General features: G+C 38.3%; 3 protein-coding genes across 4 annotated transcripts in view; 2 read left to right on the forward strand and 1 right to left on the reverse strand.

Moving 5' to 3' along the window:
* Positions 1-1,354: 1,354 nt before the first annotated feature.
* On the forward strand, positions 1,355-4,693 carry gchfr (GTP cyclohydrolase I feedback regulator). 2 transcript variants are annotated; one of them, XM_030780965.1, is made up of 3 exons: positions 1,355-1,478; positions 2,511-2,605; positions 3,169-4,693. In XM_030780965.1, the coding sequence occupies exons 1-3, from the start codon at positions 1,443-1,445 to the stop codon at positions 3,296-3,298; spliced, it is 261 nt and encodes an 86-aa protein (XP_030636825.1). In that variant the 5' UTR covers positions 1,355-1,442; the 3' UTR covers positions 3,299-4,693. The 2 variants fall into 2 exon arrangements, with proteins under 2 accessions (XP_030636825.1, XP_030636826.1); XM_030780966.1 differs by having other exon boundaries at positions 2,514-2,605.
* Positions 4,694-7,687: 2,994 nt separating this feature from the next.
* dnajc17 (DnaJ (Hsp40) homolog, subfamily C, member 17) overlaps positions 7,688-20,117 on the reverse strand; it is a 34,185-nt gene continuing 21,755 nt past the window's right edge. The window contains exon 11 of the mRNA XM_030783788.1: positions 7,688-7,855. Coding sequence (XP_030639648.1) covers positions 7,733-7,855 — 123 coding nt within the window. The 3' untranslated portion in view covers positions 7,688-7,732. The remainder of the gene's footprint in view (positions 7,856-20,117) is intronic.
* LOC115820282 (cdc42 effector protein 3) lies at positions 19,515-20,105 on the forward strand. The gene has a single exon (XM_030783800.1). It carries the CDS (start codon positions 19,515-19,517, stop codon positions 20,103-20,105), a length of 591 nt encoding a protein of 196 aa, XP_030639660.1.

Below are 20,117 nucleotides of genomic sequence, written 5' to 3' on the forward strand. Positions count from 1 at the left end.
TTAACTGGATTAGCCTATTTCTTCTTCAGTCAAGGTATCTTTGGGGAAAGGAAACAACATGAGGCAGGAGTTACATGAACAATCCAGGATGGCTTCAGGAGACCTTTTTTATTTAGTGTGTAACTTCCATGTCAGTAATAACTTAATTTATACCATGTCATTGAAATTTAATACTCTGAAAACTAAAAGTTTATGTGAGTTATGGCAATACCTCTCATCGGTGTTGATAGCTGCTTCAGATCTTTTAAAATTACATTAATGCTCATGTAAACAAAGGATTAATTCTAAAGGAAGGCTTTTTTTAGCACCAAACTTCAGCTCATTAATGGAAAGATGTGGTTTGTTTGCTTACTTGCACTTACTTTGCGTGTTAATGCAGGAATATCTGTGTGTGATTGAAGGTAACAGTCGGAGGGTGTTTGGGTAGCAGAGGGGTATACTGAGCTAACTGGGTATACTGAGCGTTTGATACGATTGTTAACAGCAGCAGTAAGGTCCTGCAAGACTTTGTCCCAGAAATACTAACAGGTACCAAACTCATCCTGCAATCAGTGTTGCCAGAGTAACAATAAATGCTGTCAGGTTTCTGACGATGTTTTGAGGTGCTCTTTCATTTCCCTGATCACAAGAAAGGCAGCGCCCATTTATGGATGGTTACAACTGCTCTAAATAACAAACTCACAAACTGCTGTAAAGGAAATTAAACTTATAGCCATCATCTCTGATTTACGTTTAAAGGGAAAATACTTACAAGTTTGCGGAACCCAGTTCGGCAGCTAACTCATCTAGGCAATGAAACAACCAAAATGTGTAGTATTGTGATGCATAGTAAGAGGACGAATTCCGTGTGCGCACTAATTCTTTTCATATAAAGGAGACCTGTGGTGGGATCAAGATAACATCATAGTCTACCTGACTGGATTTGGTGATATGTGTGCGGCTCCCTCCTCAAAGGTCTCTTTCTCTTATGAAGACAGCTCGGCTTCTGCACGAAAGCTAAAGCGGTAACAGCGACTGACACATGAATGTGATGAATATGCAGTCGTTGTGACATTTCAGAAAACTGTCTATTCACCAGTAGTCATATATGTGTTAAGGATACAACAGAACACATGAAGTACCGTATACTGTGACTGATACTGAACATTGTTGCAGCACTGGATGTTAGATACGCTAAGTCTGTTAGATATGGGTTTCCTAAGAAATAGTGTTTGAAAACAGTCTCCTAATGCGAGATCTTTCGGTCGGTCATTTCTAATGTTTTAGCGCGTATTGAGCCAGCCTCGGTGACGATAATTTGCGCAGCCTGATTGGTCCATTGCGGTGGGTGTTTACGCACTTTGTGCACGTTGTCAGCAACAACGCGGGTCGGAGAGAAGACTATCGCTACAAAAACATCAGTTCCTTAGAGAATAATCGGAGAAAAACGTCTGTAACCCAACATGCCCTACGTTCTCATCAGCACACAGATACGGTTGGTGTGTATCCTAAACCCGTTCCGTCATGCTGCGCGCTTTGATCAAAATATCACATTAGCATAGTCCCGTACAGCTATAGTCATACTAAGCTATCAATAAGGAGCTAAGTAACAGATAAACACATTGGAACAGGGACATAAATCACTGCATGTGTTCTGTAATAGAGAAACGTCTCAGATTAGTTAGCTGATGTAACAAACAACACGTAATGTGTTTCACAAAAAGTGGGGACGTGCTCTGATATCAAAATGAAAACTATAGTTTGTTGAAAGGTAAGCTCATTCGCAAAAATGTGTCTTACTCCTGGATATTTAAAATCGTTGACCGTTTGCAAGTAATTATGGGATAGCAGTTGTGTGTATTCATCCAGTCTCCGAGGGTAGAGGCATTTTTCGTGAACAAAACATTGATCAAAGAAACATTAGCGTTTGTATAGTCCAGATAGCACCCTATGACAAGAGTTAAGAACTCGGAATGACTCGTGTCTGTCAAACATTGGTTGGAAACAGCAAAATGTTAAATAGTAAAATTTACTTAGAGAATGTAAGTTAGGATGCAGATTTTGCAGCTATCAGACTTGATGCCATTACTTGATGCCATTACTCTTATTCTTATTATGTTTTTTCCCCCCCTCAAAATGGTTTAGCATATAGGCCTTTATATTTGATAAGTAGTAATTTGCTTGAAAGAATTGTGAAGCATATGTTAACACACAAAAAGGAAATCATACAAGAAAAACATGAGATCATTTCTGATAACATGTTTCTTGAGTTTCTCTAGGTTTCTGCTTGGATGGGGAACACCACATTTTTATTGTCTGTGAAATCCATTTGACAGTTATTTAAGTCAAATTTCACATCTCATGTCAGTTCATACTGCAGTATCAAAACATAAGAATTCTGTGGGTGTTGGTCAACATTTATTTCACAGAATGCAAAACACTACAATTTCAGCAGAACAGACATAATGTTAGTAGTGCATAGGTTCATAGACTCTGAGCAGAGTTACAGTGGAGACCATGTGTTTTTTCAGGAGACGGGGCCCACTATGGTGGGGGATGAGTATTCTGATCCGACTATCATGAGCTACTTGGGAGCCAGGAAAACCACCATGCTTGGAAACAACTTGTAAGATTACTTATGATAACGTTGTAAAGTTATAGGAGGCATGGTAAATTGATGGCTGTGTGAAAAAACTTTGAGACTTTCATTTTCATTAAAAATGATGTCTACTTAACTTATCTCATTTACTGCATATAATCAGCAAGTTTACATACTTGCATGTAATGTACAGGAAAATGTGTCAGATTCTGCTAAGAAGATCAGAGCAGCATTACAAGAAAAGCTGAGTCCATTAAGATGAATGCTGCAGTTTGGGAAGAAATATCAGTGGTTTAGTCAGTCAGATTTTCAGCAGTTCAAATTAAACCTGTAAGGAAACCAAAAGTGGAGTGCTAACAAGTTACAATAAAGTTTGAGAACCCTTTGTTTGTGTGTATCTACTACAAACTTGGCAAAAAAAATAGGGAGGTGTATAAGGGGACATATTGAATAGAAATATTTGGACTACTGAAGCCATTACTTACCATTTGGTTGTTTTCCCAGTTGTGTCTACAGAGTTTGAGACCCTTTTTACCCACTGTTAGATTAAAAACTGTGTGTGTGTGTGTGTGTGTTTGTTTGTCCTGCAGTTCAGAGTACCATGTGGATGAGCCGCCCCGATTGGTTCTGGACAAACTGGAGAAGATTGGCTACCGCGTTGTCAGTATGACAGGTGTTGGTCAAACGCTTGTGTGGTGCCTGCACAAGGAGACCATGTGACCTGATTGGCAACTTTATAGAAATCTCTGTAACCACAACAACCAAGGTCATGAAAAAGGTAAAGCCAACGCTGTACATACGAGCATTTAAATAAGGGAATCAGACCTCTGATTTTTGTATCTATGCCCTTTCGTCCACTTGAGTTGTAATAAAAGAGCATCATTCTAGTAGGTCCTTCTGTGCACAAATGTATAAAAAAAATTCTTACGCAAGTAAATTGATTTATGCAATAAAATATTGTATGTTATTGGTTAGGTTACTGTTAATCTGTATTGTTTTAAGTTACAAACAAATAATTCATTGAGTTCTTTTGCTGGATTTATCTGTGTACTGACCTCACTACTGTCTGGAAGACTCAACTCAATCAACTTGTATCAACTAAGTATGAGGTAAAATAGTATTGAACTGGCACAAGTGGTACAAAGCATTATTCCACTTTACAAAGCATCACAGAGTCTGAGGAATCAAAACTTTCCATCTTGTATCGGACTGATTCTGATTACCACAGTGTGATAAGGAGTTGGAGGAAGTATGAATAAGAACTGAGATTGGTCTTGGTCCAGCTGCAGTGTTCATCTCAGCTTTGTGTTAGCGGTTTACTTAGACAATCTTAAAATTTAATCCTATCAAAATCCCATTGCAGGGCATCTAGAATTTTGTAGGATGTATAGCATTCCAATGGCATGCATTCTCTTAAACCTTCTCAAAAGCAGGGGTTCCTTTCTTTGTTGTGACATAATTATCACAGAGTGACATGCAGTCTATGTGTAGTTCTTACACACTTGTAATGACAACTGCTGCCTTCTGAATTAGGAACTAGAATAGGTAGAATGAACATTTCTGCTTGTTCATACACAGGTGTGTTAAGTATGTCAAAAACTATAAATAAAGAATATTAAAAATTTTAAAATTATTTATTTACAGTAAACCAGTACTAATGTTCTTTATTGGTTTATGTTATTGTGTTTGCACATTTTGCAGTGGACCTAAATGCATTTGTATCACTTATCAACCCCCGGAAAAAAAAAAAAAAAACAGCAACGAATTAGTAATATTTAATGTACCTCTGTGACATTGTCCACACCACTTGGACACAAAAATTGAGAAAATCCTTTGAAAGTACAGAACTGTATCATCTCATGTTGCAGTGTTATTGTGGAGCCTCTCTGAGTAAACTGCACTTAACCCAGTGTGTTATTAGGGCATGAGGCTGAAGTCCATGTTGAGTTTGCTCATTCCCTCCGTTCATTCAGATCCGTCCTTTTCACTGGGACCTCAACTTTTTGGAGGTTTTTTTTTTGTGGCATTTAGCTCTCATTACTTTTTTTAATGCATGTATTGACTGTGTTTTCCTGAGTACTTTATGTATGTATGCTCATATGGAGTAATCTGATTTAAAATAAAAATGACTATTGTACTAAAATATTTTGAATTTCTTTTAATAACAGAACTTTGTAGCAAGAGCTACAGAAATGAAAACTTGTTTCCCGGGAAACACTTAATTTTGGTCACCTTATTTTGTTTAAAATTATGTTCACCTACTGTCTTTGCAGATTAAATTCAGTTGAGTGGAATGCTCTATTCTCTTGTATCTAATGTGTAGGTATACCATTGTGTTGGCTGTTTTTGCTCTTTTATGTGGGACGTGGAATGTGGACACAGCATCCAATAACCGATCACTCTCGGTTCACAGTCCAGTCAACCATGTCATGTTTACTTTAATTTCTTCCACTTATTTTAGTACATTGTGTTAACCTCCCATTTTACTGTCTTATCCACTTTATTCACTCTCCAAAGACAAAATTATCAATTTAAACATGATTGGTTTTTTTTAGTTGGTCTGTTACACTCATAAATCTGAAACAAAACATAAACTGCATATCCACTGACATTGTACCACTGTTCATTATAGAGCAGAAAGGATCTGAAAGATGATTCCCAGTGCTTCAGACTGTCAGCAGGAAAGGACACAAATCAAATCCTACTCTGGTTATCGTCAGAAGTTAAACACAAGGAATGTAATTATCAGTGGAGAAATGCTCAACTGATTCTCAACCAGGGTGTAGTTTTCTCTCAAAAGTGACTGAAAATGCTTCATTGAAACAAATGCCAAAGGCATGAGGCCAGGCTAAAACAACATTAACTTGCTTCACAGCAGATTTTGTTGAATAATGAGATACTTCGGATTCAGGCACATCAGATTTGTGCCTTACAGTTTTGTCACCACAAGCAGTTAAGTTTGAGAAATGAGATGTATAATTCAAATTGCTTAATACTCAGAAACATCTGAGCACAGTGCTTTATCTAGCTGTCTAACTAATAGTCCTCTCTGTCTGGTTTCTCTGCATGTTTTTTTACTCACTATGTGAGTCCTTTTGTTACCACTCCATTAGGTTTTCAGGCTGAAAGGTAATAGGCATATTAATTCAGTGGTTTGATTCTAGACCCAGCTTAGTTCCAGACAGGCAGTGCCGCATGCAAATACAATTCTGAGATTTGTCTGTTTGGTTGGTTTCATCAAACTCTTGTTATTTAGACTGTTACTGTGACTTGGCAGTAGTTGTAGTGTTTTGACATTAATGGGCTGTAACATGTGTTGCTTGACTTGAGGGTTCCAAGTCTGCCTTTACCTATTTATGGGACTGCCAGCTTTAACAATGAAGGGATAACAAGATGCTGATTAGATGGTTAGAAAGAGGAAGGGCAGGAGGAAGGAAGGAGAAGAAAGAGGGTGATAGTGAGTATATTCCTTCTTCATTATCATGCTGGCTATGCTGCTGGTTTGGCACATGCATCCATCTGTGTGTCTCTGGGCTGGGGGATGTAATTGTATTTCCTGTGTTGTAATTTGGACAGGCTCTGTGTCTCAGCTTCTTTCCAAGAAGGCCACATTAGTAAACAGAGCCATGTGATGGGTGTGTTCAGCTGGAGGAGATACATGAAGAGATGGATGGAGGGGAAGAGAAGTGGAGCAGATGGTTTCCACTGCAGATGGGCATAGTGTAACGGCAATAGAGCAGACAGGAAATGAGATGTCTATGTGTATTGCTTCTTTGAATTGAGCAGTGACTTAGGAGTCTAAATTACAGACGATGACAGTGGATATAAAAGTTTGTATACGGTAAACAATAATGACTCTGTTATATTTTAAATGACATTTCAATAAAAAACAAACAATTAAAATATAGTTGCAACATCCTTCCCAAAACCAGAGGGGAAGACTGTGTTAGTGAAAGCTGACTATGAACTCATCAGGATGGAAAACATAAAACAAGACGCAAAAGGTCCCAAGGGATTGAATTCAGAGAAAGACATTTCGTAAGTTGGTTGATTATTTTATGTAATCATCCTTAAATGGAGGAAAATCCCTGTATGCAAATACTGCAATTGTTTATTTTTGGTATTAATAAGGTAGTTTGCTATGGTCCTCTGAAATTCAAAGGAGGAAGTTTTATGACAGCAGAGATAGAGTGCCATCGTTTGAAACGCAGTACAGGTAACACCAGGCTGACAAACAGTGGTAAGTGCATGATTCCATCAGAGTCCTACAGCACAAGTTACATTTTAAGGTTGCCAGTACACATTTGCGGCAACACATGGACCAACACTGTGAAATGTGAGGGAATGGACTGATTGTGACTTTCATGATGAATTTGGTCACCTATAGCTTGTAGGCCAAAGACAAATTTGATAAGCCATGTTTTTTGTTATTTTTAGTAATTTATTTATGTACTTATTCAGTGAAATATTTCAGAAAAAAGTAAGAATCAAAGGGTCTTAACTGATAATTTACTAGCAAACCTATTATTCCTGACAGTGTCTTAAGCGATAAAATTGAAACTAATCTCCCCTCTTAGGAGGTAGATGTTGGAAGGTGCAAGAATACAGAAAGAGCACCAGATAACATTTTTTTAAAAGATTTTTTTTTTGTACAAAATTGATGAGGAATCATTGCATCAACAAGTATTGCACTTTATTTTAGTGTGCATTTAGAACAAGGTTCAAAAGATTGCACCTCAGATAGTGTGGACCAGTGTTGTTTTTACCACCTGTTTTTGATTTAGTCTTTGTGGAAACACTGTATTATTCTCCACAAGGCCCTTGTCTCTCAGATAATGGACACAGTCATTGTGATGATTCAGTTTTATGACAGTCATGCTGGTTTGTGGTCATTTGTGCTGATATGGGAGCTGACCATGAGGCTGTGCAAATATACACAAAAATCAGATGTTTTGTGTCACATTTTTTTAATTGATACCAAATTCATTGATGCACAAGCTTTGATTTCCAGATGACACACAAAAAAACATTTTTTCAGTTTTATAGAGTTAAAGAACAAAATACATTTATTGAACAAAACATTCTTTAAGAAAAAAAAAATCGCAGTATTTGAATTTTAGTTGATGAGATGAGTGGAGCAATCCTATAGTGATGTCAGCTCTCCGCTGCTTCCTCATCCTCTCGTTTCATCTCTTCAATCAGCCTCTGTCGTTCTGCTGCCTGCCTCATCTTCATCAGCACCACACTCTCATAGTCTCGCTCACTGCTCAGAGAACTCTGTGGAGAAAGACACGCAAAACCTCAAAGACTTTTCTTTAAACTAAAGAAACCACAAGGAAACTACAATGCACATATATCCAGCGGAAAAGACAAGATTCAATAGTATTGCTATGTCTAACCATGACAAATAAAAGTAGACAAATGTTGTGCTGGTCCAGGTTGTCTTTTGTGTTTGTATCTGTGTGTGTGTGTGTGATTGTTTTAATGCCAAATACATGTGGTTAAATAACTGCAAATAAGTAACATCTGAACTAGGATGGTAATTTGCTTGTCCATTCACCCAGTGCAAGTCATTTTTGGGCTGGCTGATGTTCTTTTGATAATAAACAAACAAAGTGGCTAATTTTAGCTATTTTAGGTATTTTGTTTCTCTGCAAGTCATAAAACTACAGATATTAACAAGCTGAATTTTAAAAAAAATTCCTATTGCCCCACACTGCCCTTGAGTTTCTTTGTGCATGACCTGTAAACAGCCGTGGGTTGCTCATTAGGTCTAAAACCAGACCTGGGATTGGTCTGTCTGGAATCTCATGTTAAGGAGGAGCCATTAAAATACCAGGAAGGGTCTGTGTATGTCTGCCATAGGCTAACAGCCAAACAGCTGGTCAGACAAAGCACTCACAAAGCCAACACACACACACACACACTCTCTCTATCCCTCTCTCTCAAGGAGAGAGAAGGGAAGAGGAAAAGAAAAAGAGAGAGAGAGAGAGAGTGAGAGAGAGAGAAACCACAATTATTTTTTCTCACTTTTGGTATTGAAAAATTTTCTGTATTAACGACAAAAAAAAAAACCCAAAAAACTTACCAAGTGGACAGTATGTGAGTTTAAGGTAAATGGTTATGTGAGACAATCAGTTATAATTACACAACCGCTTGCATTTGATATGGGAAAGAAAAAAGTCCACCACAGTAAAGGTCGTTTTGGTACTAGTGTCACAGAACACTTCCAGCACAGGAATGGGATTCAATTAGATACATGACAAAGCGCTAGGAGATTCATTCTGTCAGGCCCCACAAAACGCAACTCTGTGTGAATAATGTTCATGCTCTCTATACAAATAAGTGATGTGAATTGTAAAAAAAACTGAAAAACATCATTACAAAGAGGACAGTAACTGAAAAGCAAAAATCCCCAGCAGGCAAAATATAGTACAACCACAGAAGTAATAAACTGAACATATAACTCAAATAAAAATAACATTAGATATCTTTCATTTAAAAAAAATGAAGGCCTTATTTTTAGATGGAGATGTGTCATTTTTTTCCTGAGTGTGGTCACATGAATTCCCAGCAGAAATTATTTTTAATAAATATTTGTTATCAAGCAAAAGTCTGAGGTACTGTTTTTATTATTATTATTTTTTTTTTACATTAAAAACTGTGCAATTATTTGGGTAGGTAGCACCATTACCACCAGTAAATACAGAGTAAGCATACTGTAGTACTGTACTATAGGTCTTCTACAGGTCACAAACTGAACCCAGGAATCTTCCCACAGCTCCTGCCCACCATGTTTCACTATTAGAGCTGGCCGAGAGCGAGGGAGAGACTAGCTTTTGTGAGATGAACCATCTGAAAGAGATGATAGGGTCTCCAGCATCCATGTGCATGGGGTGAGTGAAAAAAGGAGGTGGGGATTGGGGTAAAGGAGGAGTAAAGTAGAGAGAAGGAGAGCAGAGAGGGGATGTGATTAGCATTCCACTCATGTGAGCTCAAACGCACATTCAGTGTGTAACCATGAAATATCACGCAAACTCAATTAAGTGAGCAAAGAACTGTTGCATCTTCAATTATACCCAAACAAAAGAGTCCACAGCCAAATGGAAGATTAGAGCACTCATGCTCCTCACCCCATCAAAAGCTCAGTTCCAAACCAGCCTCTGCTGAACACTTTGTGACATAAAGACTGTAATCTACACACAGTCTATTCAATCTGCCAAATCTTTATTGTCACACAAACAATGGCTGTGTGCAGTCTTATCACACATGGCAGTTAATGAAGGAGAAGGACGAATTCAGAACGCAAATTTAACTGCCATCGTTTCACACAGAGCAGTTACGTTAACACTGCCATAGAAATAATAGTAGTCACGGCTAGTCACAATCAGTCCTCAGTAATTTTACCAGAGTAAATGAATGAATGCAATTCCCAAGTGAACACCAGCCAACGGAGTGAAATCAAGGTGGGTGAGTAGAAATACTGACCCAAGTTCACTTACATTCAAAAGTGACTGTCTTTGAAATGGAACAGTTGACACTTTCTGGCATTACATTTTCTCCCTGTTCACAGTTTTAAAGTAGTTCTGTCCTGACAATGTGTCATTAATGGAGACTGGGTAGGAAACTAATCAAGGGCTCATGAGTGGGCTAATGTAAAAGATGCGGGGTGTCGTGTATTGAATCAAAATTCCAGACAATGTTTCAGATAAACATGCAAGAGACAGTGGGAAACAAAACCACTAACCACTAATAGCAGACAACACAACAAAAAATCTGGGGCAGAACGGATGACATCATCATCCCACACTACTGCCAGGCTGAATAACAAAGAATGAGAATGCCACTCATTCCCCCCAGCTCCAGGATCACAATGATGTGTCTCCACGGTTACTCAGACTCTAGAACACGGTGTATGTGCAGGTGTGTGAAACTAGGAACATATTGAAGAACAGGAAATTAAGATAATCTGGAAACAAATTATTGCACCGGATTGCAGTGCAGTGTCAGGATGTTGTCCATTCACTGTTGTTGAAAGTAGTTCAGTCCAGTTTTGATCTTACTGACACGAGTCTCGGATCAACATAAATAAAAAGTTTTTCTGAGACATTTCTCTGTCTTTGCCTTATTTCCACTAAGACTGAAAACTTCTGTAGCGATTGCTCCTGAAACACAGTGTTTTATAAAATGTTTGAGCAGCTCTTGTCTCACTTACTGCTGTGTTGCCACTTTTTCTGTGCTTTCCCGATTCTTTTTTATGCTTTTGTGTTTCCTTTTTGTCATTGTGTTTTCTCTGTTTGTTTGTCTATTCTTTCATATTTGTGTTTTGTAACTGGCGATACGTTTTGGAGTTCTGAGCCACAGAAGAAAAGACACAAAACAACAGCCTAATCCCATGGTCTAAAACTGATCAATACAATGCTTTGAGAATACTAAATTTACTGAACCATCTGAACTGTACAGAGGTAAGACATTGCATGAAGCAAAGCTTTTAAGCTTTTATGTTGTATTTGGCAGCACTCCAATCAATTTGGGGCCAAAGAAACTAGAGATACATCATAATATCTACAATGTCCTATTCTGTTCTGCTGATGTGAAAGATTACCGATGGCTGCTTACATTAGTGTGGCTACTCAGACAATGATGAAGCAAGAAAAATGCATGGAGGTGACGTGCCATACCATTTCACATAATGTTAAAATAAAGAATGCAAAGTGGGCTTGTCTGAATAACTCTATTCTAGATGAATCCAGTGCGGCCAAAGAGAAAATGGAAAAAACGGAGCCTCTTCTAACTTGGTCCCTGTGCGAGACAGCCTGCTTTCACTTTGGTTACAGAAGTTGATTTATTTTCTCATCTGGTTGTGTGTGCACTGTGGCCACAGTGATTAACGAGAGCAAAATTCTTATTTAGAAATCATTATGACCATGAGAGGTATGTAAAAGCATCACTCAATCTTCAGCCTTCCTGCTAATTCATACAAACACCAGCAACACGCAAGTCTACAGCAGAGCACAGAATGAAACTACAACCCCTGGGAAGTGGGAGGCTTTCTGAAAAAGAGAAAAATCAAGTGGTGAGTACTGACAAATACACAAGTGCTCCCATATGAGAAGATGTGTGTATGTGTGTGCGTGTGTGTGTATCAGTGTGAGTGTGTGTGTGGTGGGGTCTCTTTTGCCTTTGTTTCAAAACACAACATCCTGATTACTGCATTAAACATGCACTGTTTGTATAGTAGCTCCTAACTTACTTCCTCCACTTTGTTGATGAATGGAGAGGAAAGCTAAGTGTGGGGTAAGGAGCCTAACCTCTGCACCTGGCCCCACAACAAACACGCCAAAACTCTATTCCACCAACCGTTCTGATGATGCAAAAGAAAAGAGCATGACGGTGGCAAAATGGGTGAAGTATAAATAGTTTAAAAATGCAAACTACACAATGGGGCGTAACTGGACACTCCATTGTGGATGAGGTAGAGGGAATAATGGAGAGAGACAGACAAAGAGTGAGAGAGGGAAACACGATGTTTGGGTTGTGTCTGGACAGGGAAGGAGCCTTTGGAACTTCTTAAAGGAGAGGAAATAAACAATATGAAAGAGTAATAGATGTTGATATATGAGGACTCCAGTGTTCTGGCATCTCTCTTTGTGATGGATGAATGTAGCATTTCTCTGGCCAGACAGTGCTACTACATGCACTTTTGGTGCATGCATACTCATTTCCTGCTACATACACACTAAAAAAGCCCCTTCTTACAAACACGTCCTTGATGGAGCGGAACATAGATCAAAGGCAATGTCCACAAAATGAAATGTCCTTTGATACTCAGAAAACGCATATTAAAACAACATTGAAAAACTGTAATTACATCAAATGGAACTTTTTTCATCTGGTTCGGAACTGATGTCATCAATAAAAATCAAAAGCACCAAACATCATAAGGAGAGAGAGAGAGAGCGCACACCAGTCGTCTTCTGACAATCACAAGCATCAACGTCAACATAAATCCTGAGGCATAAACACAAACAGTAACAGGATATCCATTAGTGTGGATATAGGAGTTTGACTTCTGATTTACATTTTGTGTTTGGCAGTGAAGTTAACATAAAGACAACTGTCATGTGATGTATTAACATTCATAGTACAGAAAGTTATCACACTTCCCTTAAACTGTATGAAGTGTAGTTTTTACCATTTATCTTTCTTTATCCAAAAATGTTTTTCATACCCTTGAGTTTTCTTTTTGCCAAAACCATATGAGATTACCACAGAATAACTGATGCACGCAATGCTCTACAAGTTAAAGTATCATCATCGCTCAATTACATTAGAAGTAAAATTACCACTTAAAGCTCATTGAAGGTATTTAACTATATGGCCCAAAGACCTCTGTTATCAAAAATGAAATCACACCAGATGAGATGCCTGGTGAATGGTTTTGTAATGTATAGTTCTAGGCCTTTGTGTCTTGAATCTTAGAATTGGATACTGTAAACATGTTGTGTGATTTAAAAGTCATTGAAGTTTATGATTTCAAAATGCATACTGAAAGTTGAATATTAAAACTCATGCATGCTTCCAATAAAGAAAGTAGCAAACACTATCCCTGTCAGTCATATAATAGAAAGTACTAAATCAACAAGCAAAATGGACCTAAACCTATTAAGGTATTCTTGTACAAGTACACACTCACCATCTCCAATATGTACACACATGTAATGTGATGTGGCCCAGGCTGTAACATATAATATGGGGTGAAAAAAAATCTCATTCACTAGAAACCAGATTTGCCAAATGTACAGAACAAATCTTCAAGAAATTTCAATGATAAGATAAAATGTAGTGAAATTAAAGTATTCACACATTTGTTTACATTCCTGTTGACCAATTCATACAAAGGCTGCTATTCCTCAGTATAAGTGTTCATTTATTCTATCTATCTATTATGATATTCTCATAATCTGCAAAATGTTTAGGTTGAAAGCTCAGATAGAGGAGCAATAAAACAAATAAACATTACTCAGATTGGTGTGCCACCAGCTAACATTAATTCAACAAAAAACATTCAAAAAAATGATCAAGTAGCATTATTATATGTAGCCGTATCGAAGCTGACCTCCTTCATCAGGTACATTTATTTTGAACTGTGCTTTCAAGCTTGACAATGGCTCATCTCATATGGAACGTTAAAGCTGACATTCAGTTACAGAAAAAATTCAGTGGTGTGTAGGTTAAGCTGGCCTGCATTAACAGTATTGTTCATGGCAAGACCCCAACCAAACGGATCTTGTTGTTTCTGTTTATGTGAACATGCAATACATAAAACTTAAATTTGGTATTCAGATGTCTTTTCCAGAAACAACAAAAACAGTACGTATCTAGGCTGAGGCAACTAGCCGAAGATTTCACGTGAAATCCATACACCAAAGCAGCAGACGATGTACAAAAATCCAGAAATCTTGAACTTGAGAGGCCCAACAAAGGGTCAAATGAAAGCAACACCATGGTGATCGTCTGGGTGAAATGGACTGGTGGGATCCCAGTCGTGATGACAGCACCAACCACCCTATTTGCTTTAACATTAAGCCGTTTACTTGACATAAAGCAGTACTAGGAAAGGGAAGAGATGAAGTTGAATTAGAATGAGGTATAGAAATTCTTAGTTCCTGTAAACATGCTTAGATAAATGGTATGAGAGCTGGTATTAGTTCATTTGTTTGAGTGATAACAGCTGTGGAAGATGACTTTTGATGGGGATGAGAGGCAGGGCAGCCAGTTGTTTATTGGTGACATTTGCAAGACTTCAGAGGCTTTGGACAGAGATCAGGCATACTCTAGGTAAAAGAAAAGGAACACTTAATGTCCTTTCAAATTCTGATGTTTTTCTGAGAACACAACGTTTTGTTGATATTAGTTCACTGAGAATGGAACAGGCTGCATTGTCCTGCGCTGCATTGCCGCTGACTTTACCCAATCTCTCCCAGAACTTTTTACTCAAAGATCTACTAATCTTTTTGGGCTTGACTATTCGACTAACTGGTTTTAGCTGACTGTTTAAATCTACCATCACCATGCTTTAACAACATAAGTGTGCAATAGTGATCCTTCAGCTTAACATATTTTAGTGTCAGAGACTCCTCTACCTCATCCCTTAAGCTGGAGTGGTGTCCTTATGCGGTAAGAAAAGAAAACAGGGCATTTCGATTGAACTAAATCTATTTTGTTTATAACGGCTGTTTGCAAAAGCACGCCTGGTAAACCATTGCGTGACAAGCTAAATGTTCTTCCTACAAATTCAGGGGGAAAAAAGGTTTGCAATATGAATCACAAACTAAAATCAAAAACTGCAAGTGGGCGTGAGAGCTGAGAAACCTACACGTTGACAAAAACTTGTGCTTCATATGCAATCCTGTGCATACGTGTCCCAGCACGAGTGACTGCTCTAATATGATACTGTGTGTATTCTCCTCCAGTCATCCAGAAACTTTCTTTGCTTGGGCTCAGAGGGTCTTAACAGAGCTTACAGAGAACAGGAAATCAACACACAGCATGGAGGACACAATGACAGGGAGATTAGTTACCATTTTAGTTACTGTTTTGCCTCATGTGGATATGCCCAGTCAGACTTTCCCAGGATGAGCAGGGAACACAAACACGAGCACGCACACATACACACACGCACACGCACACGCACGCACAGAGAGAGAGAGAGAGAGAGAGAGAGAGAGAGAGAGAGAGAGAGAGAGAGAACAAGTGCTAAGGTGTGCAGCCCTCCTCCTCAGGTAAAGGGTGTAGCCCACAAGATTAACTGCCTCAGTTTGGAAAGCATGTGAGAACAGGAATGTATTTGAGATCACTGCTGGGCAAACACACTAAGCCATTAGGTCAGAAGAGAGGGAAACAAGGAACAGGAAAACCAGACAAACTGCAAAAAGGAGAAAACTTCTAACTGCTTAACATACACACCTGCCATTCTGACTAGCATTACCATGGTAACCATGCCTTATGAGACTATCAGCTTTCTCACCTTTAGACCATAGCACTTGGAATCATGGGAAGACTCTGAACTCTGGAGATACTTTAAACACATCTGATCAAACCGCGTCAGGAGTATGAGACAACTGTCTGAATTTAGTAAATCAGGTAAGTTAAAATCCTCTCACTCATGCCTTAATAACAGTTAGTTTTCTTAGTTGTCGTTGAGTGTTTTCATGACTTAAAACTGACTGAAGCACAAGTGATCACTGAGAGTGATTTGGTTAATCTTTAGAGAAGCCACATGACTGTATTGTTCAGTAACATTCCAGATGTCCTGGTCGAACATACCACCTTTGATTCCATGAAATATAGTACTAATGGTTTAAATGTTCTGGGACAGAGGTTTTAGTAGGCTCAGGACTGTCTGTCTGCTCTTCACACATTACAGTTAACAAGCCCTGTCATGTTAACAAAAACACCTTCCACTTCTGCAGGCATCTATAATTTCCATTTTGAAGTGCATGTGGGTAGCAGATATGGCACACACAAAGTATGCTGGGTAAAAGAAAACAATTAGAACAAAACAAGAGCCTACTGAGACTTTCAAACTATGACTCACTCTTCACCTTGGGACAAACGTAAAACTTGGATAGATAGTGCACATATTAAAATGTCTTTCTCGGAGAAACTTTTAGGATGGAAGTCATGCCTTAAAAAGGTCTCTTCAGGGGGATGTGAATTTGTTTGGCAAAGTATGCTTTATTACAGGTCTTTGTTAATTTACACTTGGAAGAGGAGCATTTCCTTAAACTGACTCTTGCAGAAGAACCATGGGCAACTCCCTTCCGTCCCATATCTTACATAACTGAAAAGGAATGCTGTTGTGTCCACACAATCCCATCTCCTGCTGTTTCTTAAGTGCTGATAAAACCTTTATTGGCCAACAAAACGTTTTCTGTAGTGCCTTACAAATTTAAACAGTGAGTGTTTCCAGTCACGAACACGGAGCTAACGTGAAGAAATCTGTAAAATCATAAATTGCAAAAACTCTGTGAGCAGTGTGACTGTACACTGGACGTGGTAGTCACATTGAATAGCCAGTTAATTATTCCAATTAACTGTTCCACACTGTATATAAAGGATCATTACACTGACATTCTTTAACTTTATTGTGGTACTTGCCTTTTTAAAAGGGATGGAAGACATTTACTTTCATTTAAATCATCATGCAACAAATTAAAGTGACAGTTTCAGAGCAGTTTTCTGAAATTACAACATCACAGTGCATCACAAATCTACTACATGAGTCTCTGTTTTTATTTCAGTGGTGCCTTTCATATGCTAAGCTGAACTTTAAAAGATGCTTTGAATATTCTTTTTTGTATTTTCACTCTGTTTTCTCCAAATTTGTCATGTCTTATTCCCTCTAATCCTGTAAGTCCCTGCCATTGCATGATCCCTAAATTTTTGCATCCTGCAATACATGCAGAGTCAGGAACTGATTCTTTTCACCCGCCAGCATACAAGAGTCTCAACAAAACGTAGTGTGTGGAGGCCCACATTGTCCCTGAATTCGTCACTGTGCAGGTGCCCCACTGATGCTAGGAGTTGCTGAAGTGTGTGTGACATGGAGTGTACTCCCTGTGAACTCAAAACCCCAGTGTTAGAGATTACACGGCTCAGCGTAATTTACCACTACACCACCCAAGTGACGGTCATGCCAGAATTTTATAATCCAGCCAGAAAACTATGTTAACCTACCTCACAGCTCTGTGCTGGTATCTGCTTTATGGCAACTTTGCTTGCTTGGAACACAACAGTAAATTTCACTACAGATGTATAAAGTTACAAAGTTAAAACCTGAAATGATTAAGGAAAGAATCTATATATACTACACATTTTAGATTTCTGGAAATTAGACTATACATAGAGGATACTAGGGGTATGATTTGATAATTGCTTTGAATTTTCAAAGGAGTATATACAGTTAAGAGAGATTAAACACAAATCATTATTCAATTTATGATCTTGAATGGACATTAGAAAACACTACATTTATTCATAACAAACTAAGGATCAAACACATACCATCTTTTTACAAACTTTTCTAACCTACTCCTTGTTCACTCTGGGAACAGCCAAGAAGGTTGTTTAAAAATGCATCTTCATCCAAAATCTACAAACAGCAGAAATATAAATTAGGCCTTCATACAAAAATTTAAGGTTTACTGAAAGGCAGTGAACTCAGAATCACTGAGTGAGCTTCTTGCCAAAAGGCAAAGACACCCGGTCAAAAAAAGCCTTGCAAATAAACTATAGAAACATAATACCTTGAACATATTTTCATAAAAGCTGCTATTCACCACAACTTAAATTAGTATTCTGACTTCTGCTGCATTCACAGTTAAGCTATACATTATATTAGCCTAGCATATGTACTGAACCTGAATAGCAGCTTTGTGTAACAATGCACAATTAATTATCTGGGCATTATCAAGTCCAAAAAGAAGAGGTTTTTTGTCATGAGATATATTGAGCATATTAAATCAAATGCAGATCATTTTGAAATGGTTGTACGAATATGGTCTATACCACAATAAAACACTATTGTTACCAAGCTTCAGTAAAAGTTACAGCACCCAGAGTCCACATGCCCTTTTCACATATGTAACATCATCATGCTTAGCACTCAAATAGTCAGCAAGAGTAAATGCATAGGACAGTACAAACAATGCATTTACAACTTTAAAAGAGAACTAAAGATGAAATTATGGCGATACTTTCTGTACTGTTGGAATAAAAGCACCAAAAGAATGATTTATTCCATCATAAGGCAGCTTTGAGTGACTCAGAAAATTATGGTATGATTATCAAATTCTGGTATCTACCATTTTCAAGGGAGCTGTTCTGTCAAAAACTGCCAGATGAAAACAGCTTTCAGATTAAAGTTCATGTTTCAAATGAAAGACCCCACTGAAATGAGAAACCGGCAATTCAAGTACTTTAAATGCACTTTAAATTAAACATCGGTCGGTTAATTTGAAATGGCACGAATCTGTAATTTCAGGAATCTGTTTCTACTTCTTGACAGTAAGGTTCTTTTTATTTTAAATGAGTAAAACTTGTCTGATTTGATCAACATCTTTAAACACAGTACATTTAAGTAGAGATGAACTTGGCTTCTGGCACGATACATGTTATGTTAATTTGTTACATAAAGCATGATATCTCATTGATCTCATGGACTGTGACTTCATTTTACATAAATGGAAATTTGACTTCTGTTTCTGTCACCATATTAACCATTTATAAAGCTGACCTCTGAGCTTTTCCCTCTTCTGCTTGTAGCTGATAACTTTTATCATAACAATAAAAGAAAAAAGTAACAAGTAATGCTAAATTTTCTGGCAAGCTAGATGTTCAGTCTCAACTTGGCCTGAAGTTGCCAAATGTCTCTCTAAGTGAGCTGGAAGAGGGTAACTCATTGCTTTTGGATTTATTTCTACATTTACTTCTGCATTTCTTTGTCAGCTACTCCAAGTACACGCTTTTACTGTCTGTCAGCCAATATATTTAATCTCCTCTTGCCCAAGTGATGACTGAACCATACACAGAAAAGCTTTGATTTAAACACCAGCTGCTCGCTCTCAAAAAGTTTGACTCAACTCAGGCCTCCATCTCATACTGAAAAGGTGCTGTTAGGAATATTAAGGTTTATGGTAAGATGTAAAATTTGAGAGTTGAGGAATACTGAAAAATCTTACCTGGGCATGATCTAACCAATTTTGTTGTCCTCATTCTGTTTCAGAACAAAATTTTCTGCCACTGCGATGTTTTAACACTGAGGACCTTCTAGACTCTATCTCTTGACCACACTACTAAAATTTTAAAAAAAAGTCTTTATTATTTATTTGTTTTATTTTATTTATTTATTTTTTTTTCAAAAAACACCAAAATGCCCCTGAGGACATCACTGCACCGTAAACCATCGTCAGTGTTTGGGCTACGGAGGCTGGCTAAGCGAAAGGAGGTTCTGTCTGTGAACATGATTAGCCTGCCTCTGGGTGACTTCCGCCATGTATCTCACATCAGTTCCGATGCTCAGAGTGACAGTTTTGGAGACCTGTCATTCCTCAGGGAGGGCCATAACCTGCTACTACAGTGCTCTAAGAGTGAGCAGAACCTCTTCCTGTCCAGTTCACCACCTCCAAAACCACCCCGTCTCAACCTGGATGAGCCACAGAGTCAGGGAAATTTGTACTGGGGAGAGGCACACCAACACATCATCCAACGGAAAAAATGCAGTTCTCTTCCCTTGCTGGACACTGAGGAGGAGCAAGAGGAGGATGACCAGCTGGGATTTGAGCAGATCAAAGTGAGAGGCTGTCCTGAACAAGGAAGCCTGAGCTCAGGCAGAGACTCCACCAAAACCTGCCCTGAAGAATCACAGCAAGATGAGATCAACTCTGCCTATTCGTTTAGCCTAGACCTAGGACCCTCCATATTAGATGATGTTCTCCAAGTGATGGAAAAACTCCATGAGTAGAGGAGTTACTAC

This window comes from Chanos chanos, chromosome 1 (genome assembly GCF_902362185.1).
Source record: "Chanos chanos chromosome 1, fChaCha1.1, whole genome shotgun sequence".
Lineage (NCBI taxonomy): Eukaryota > Metazoa > Chordata > Actinopteri > Gonorynchiformes > Chanidae > Chanos > Chanos chanos.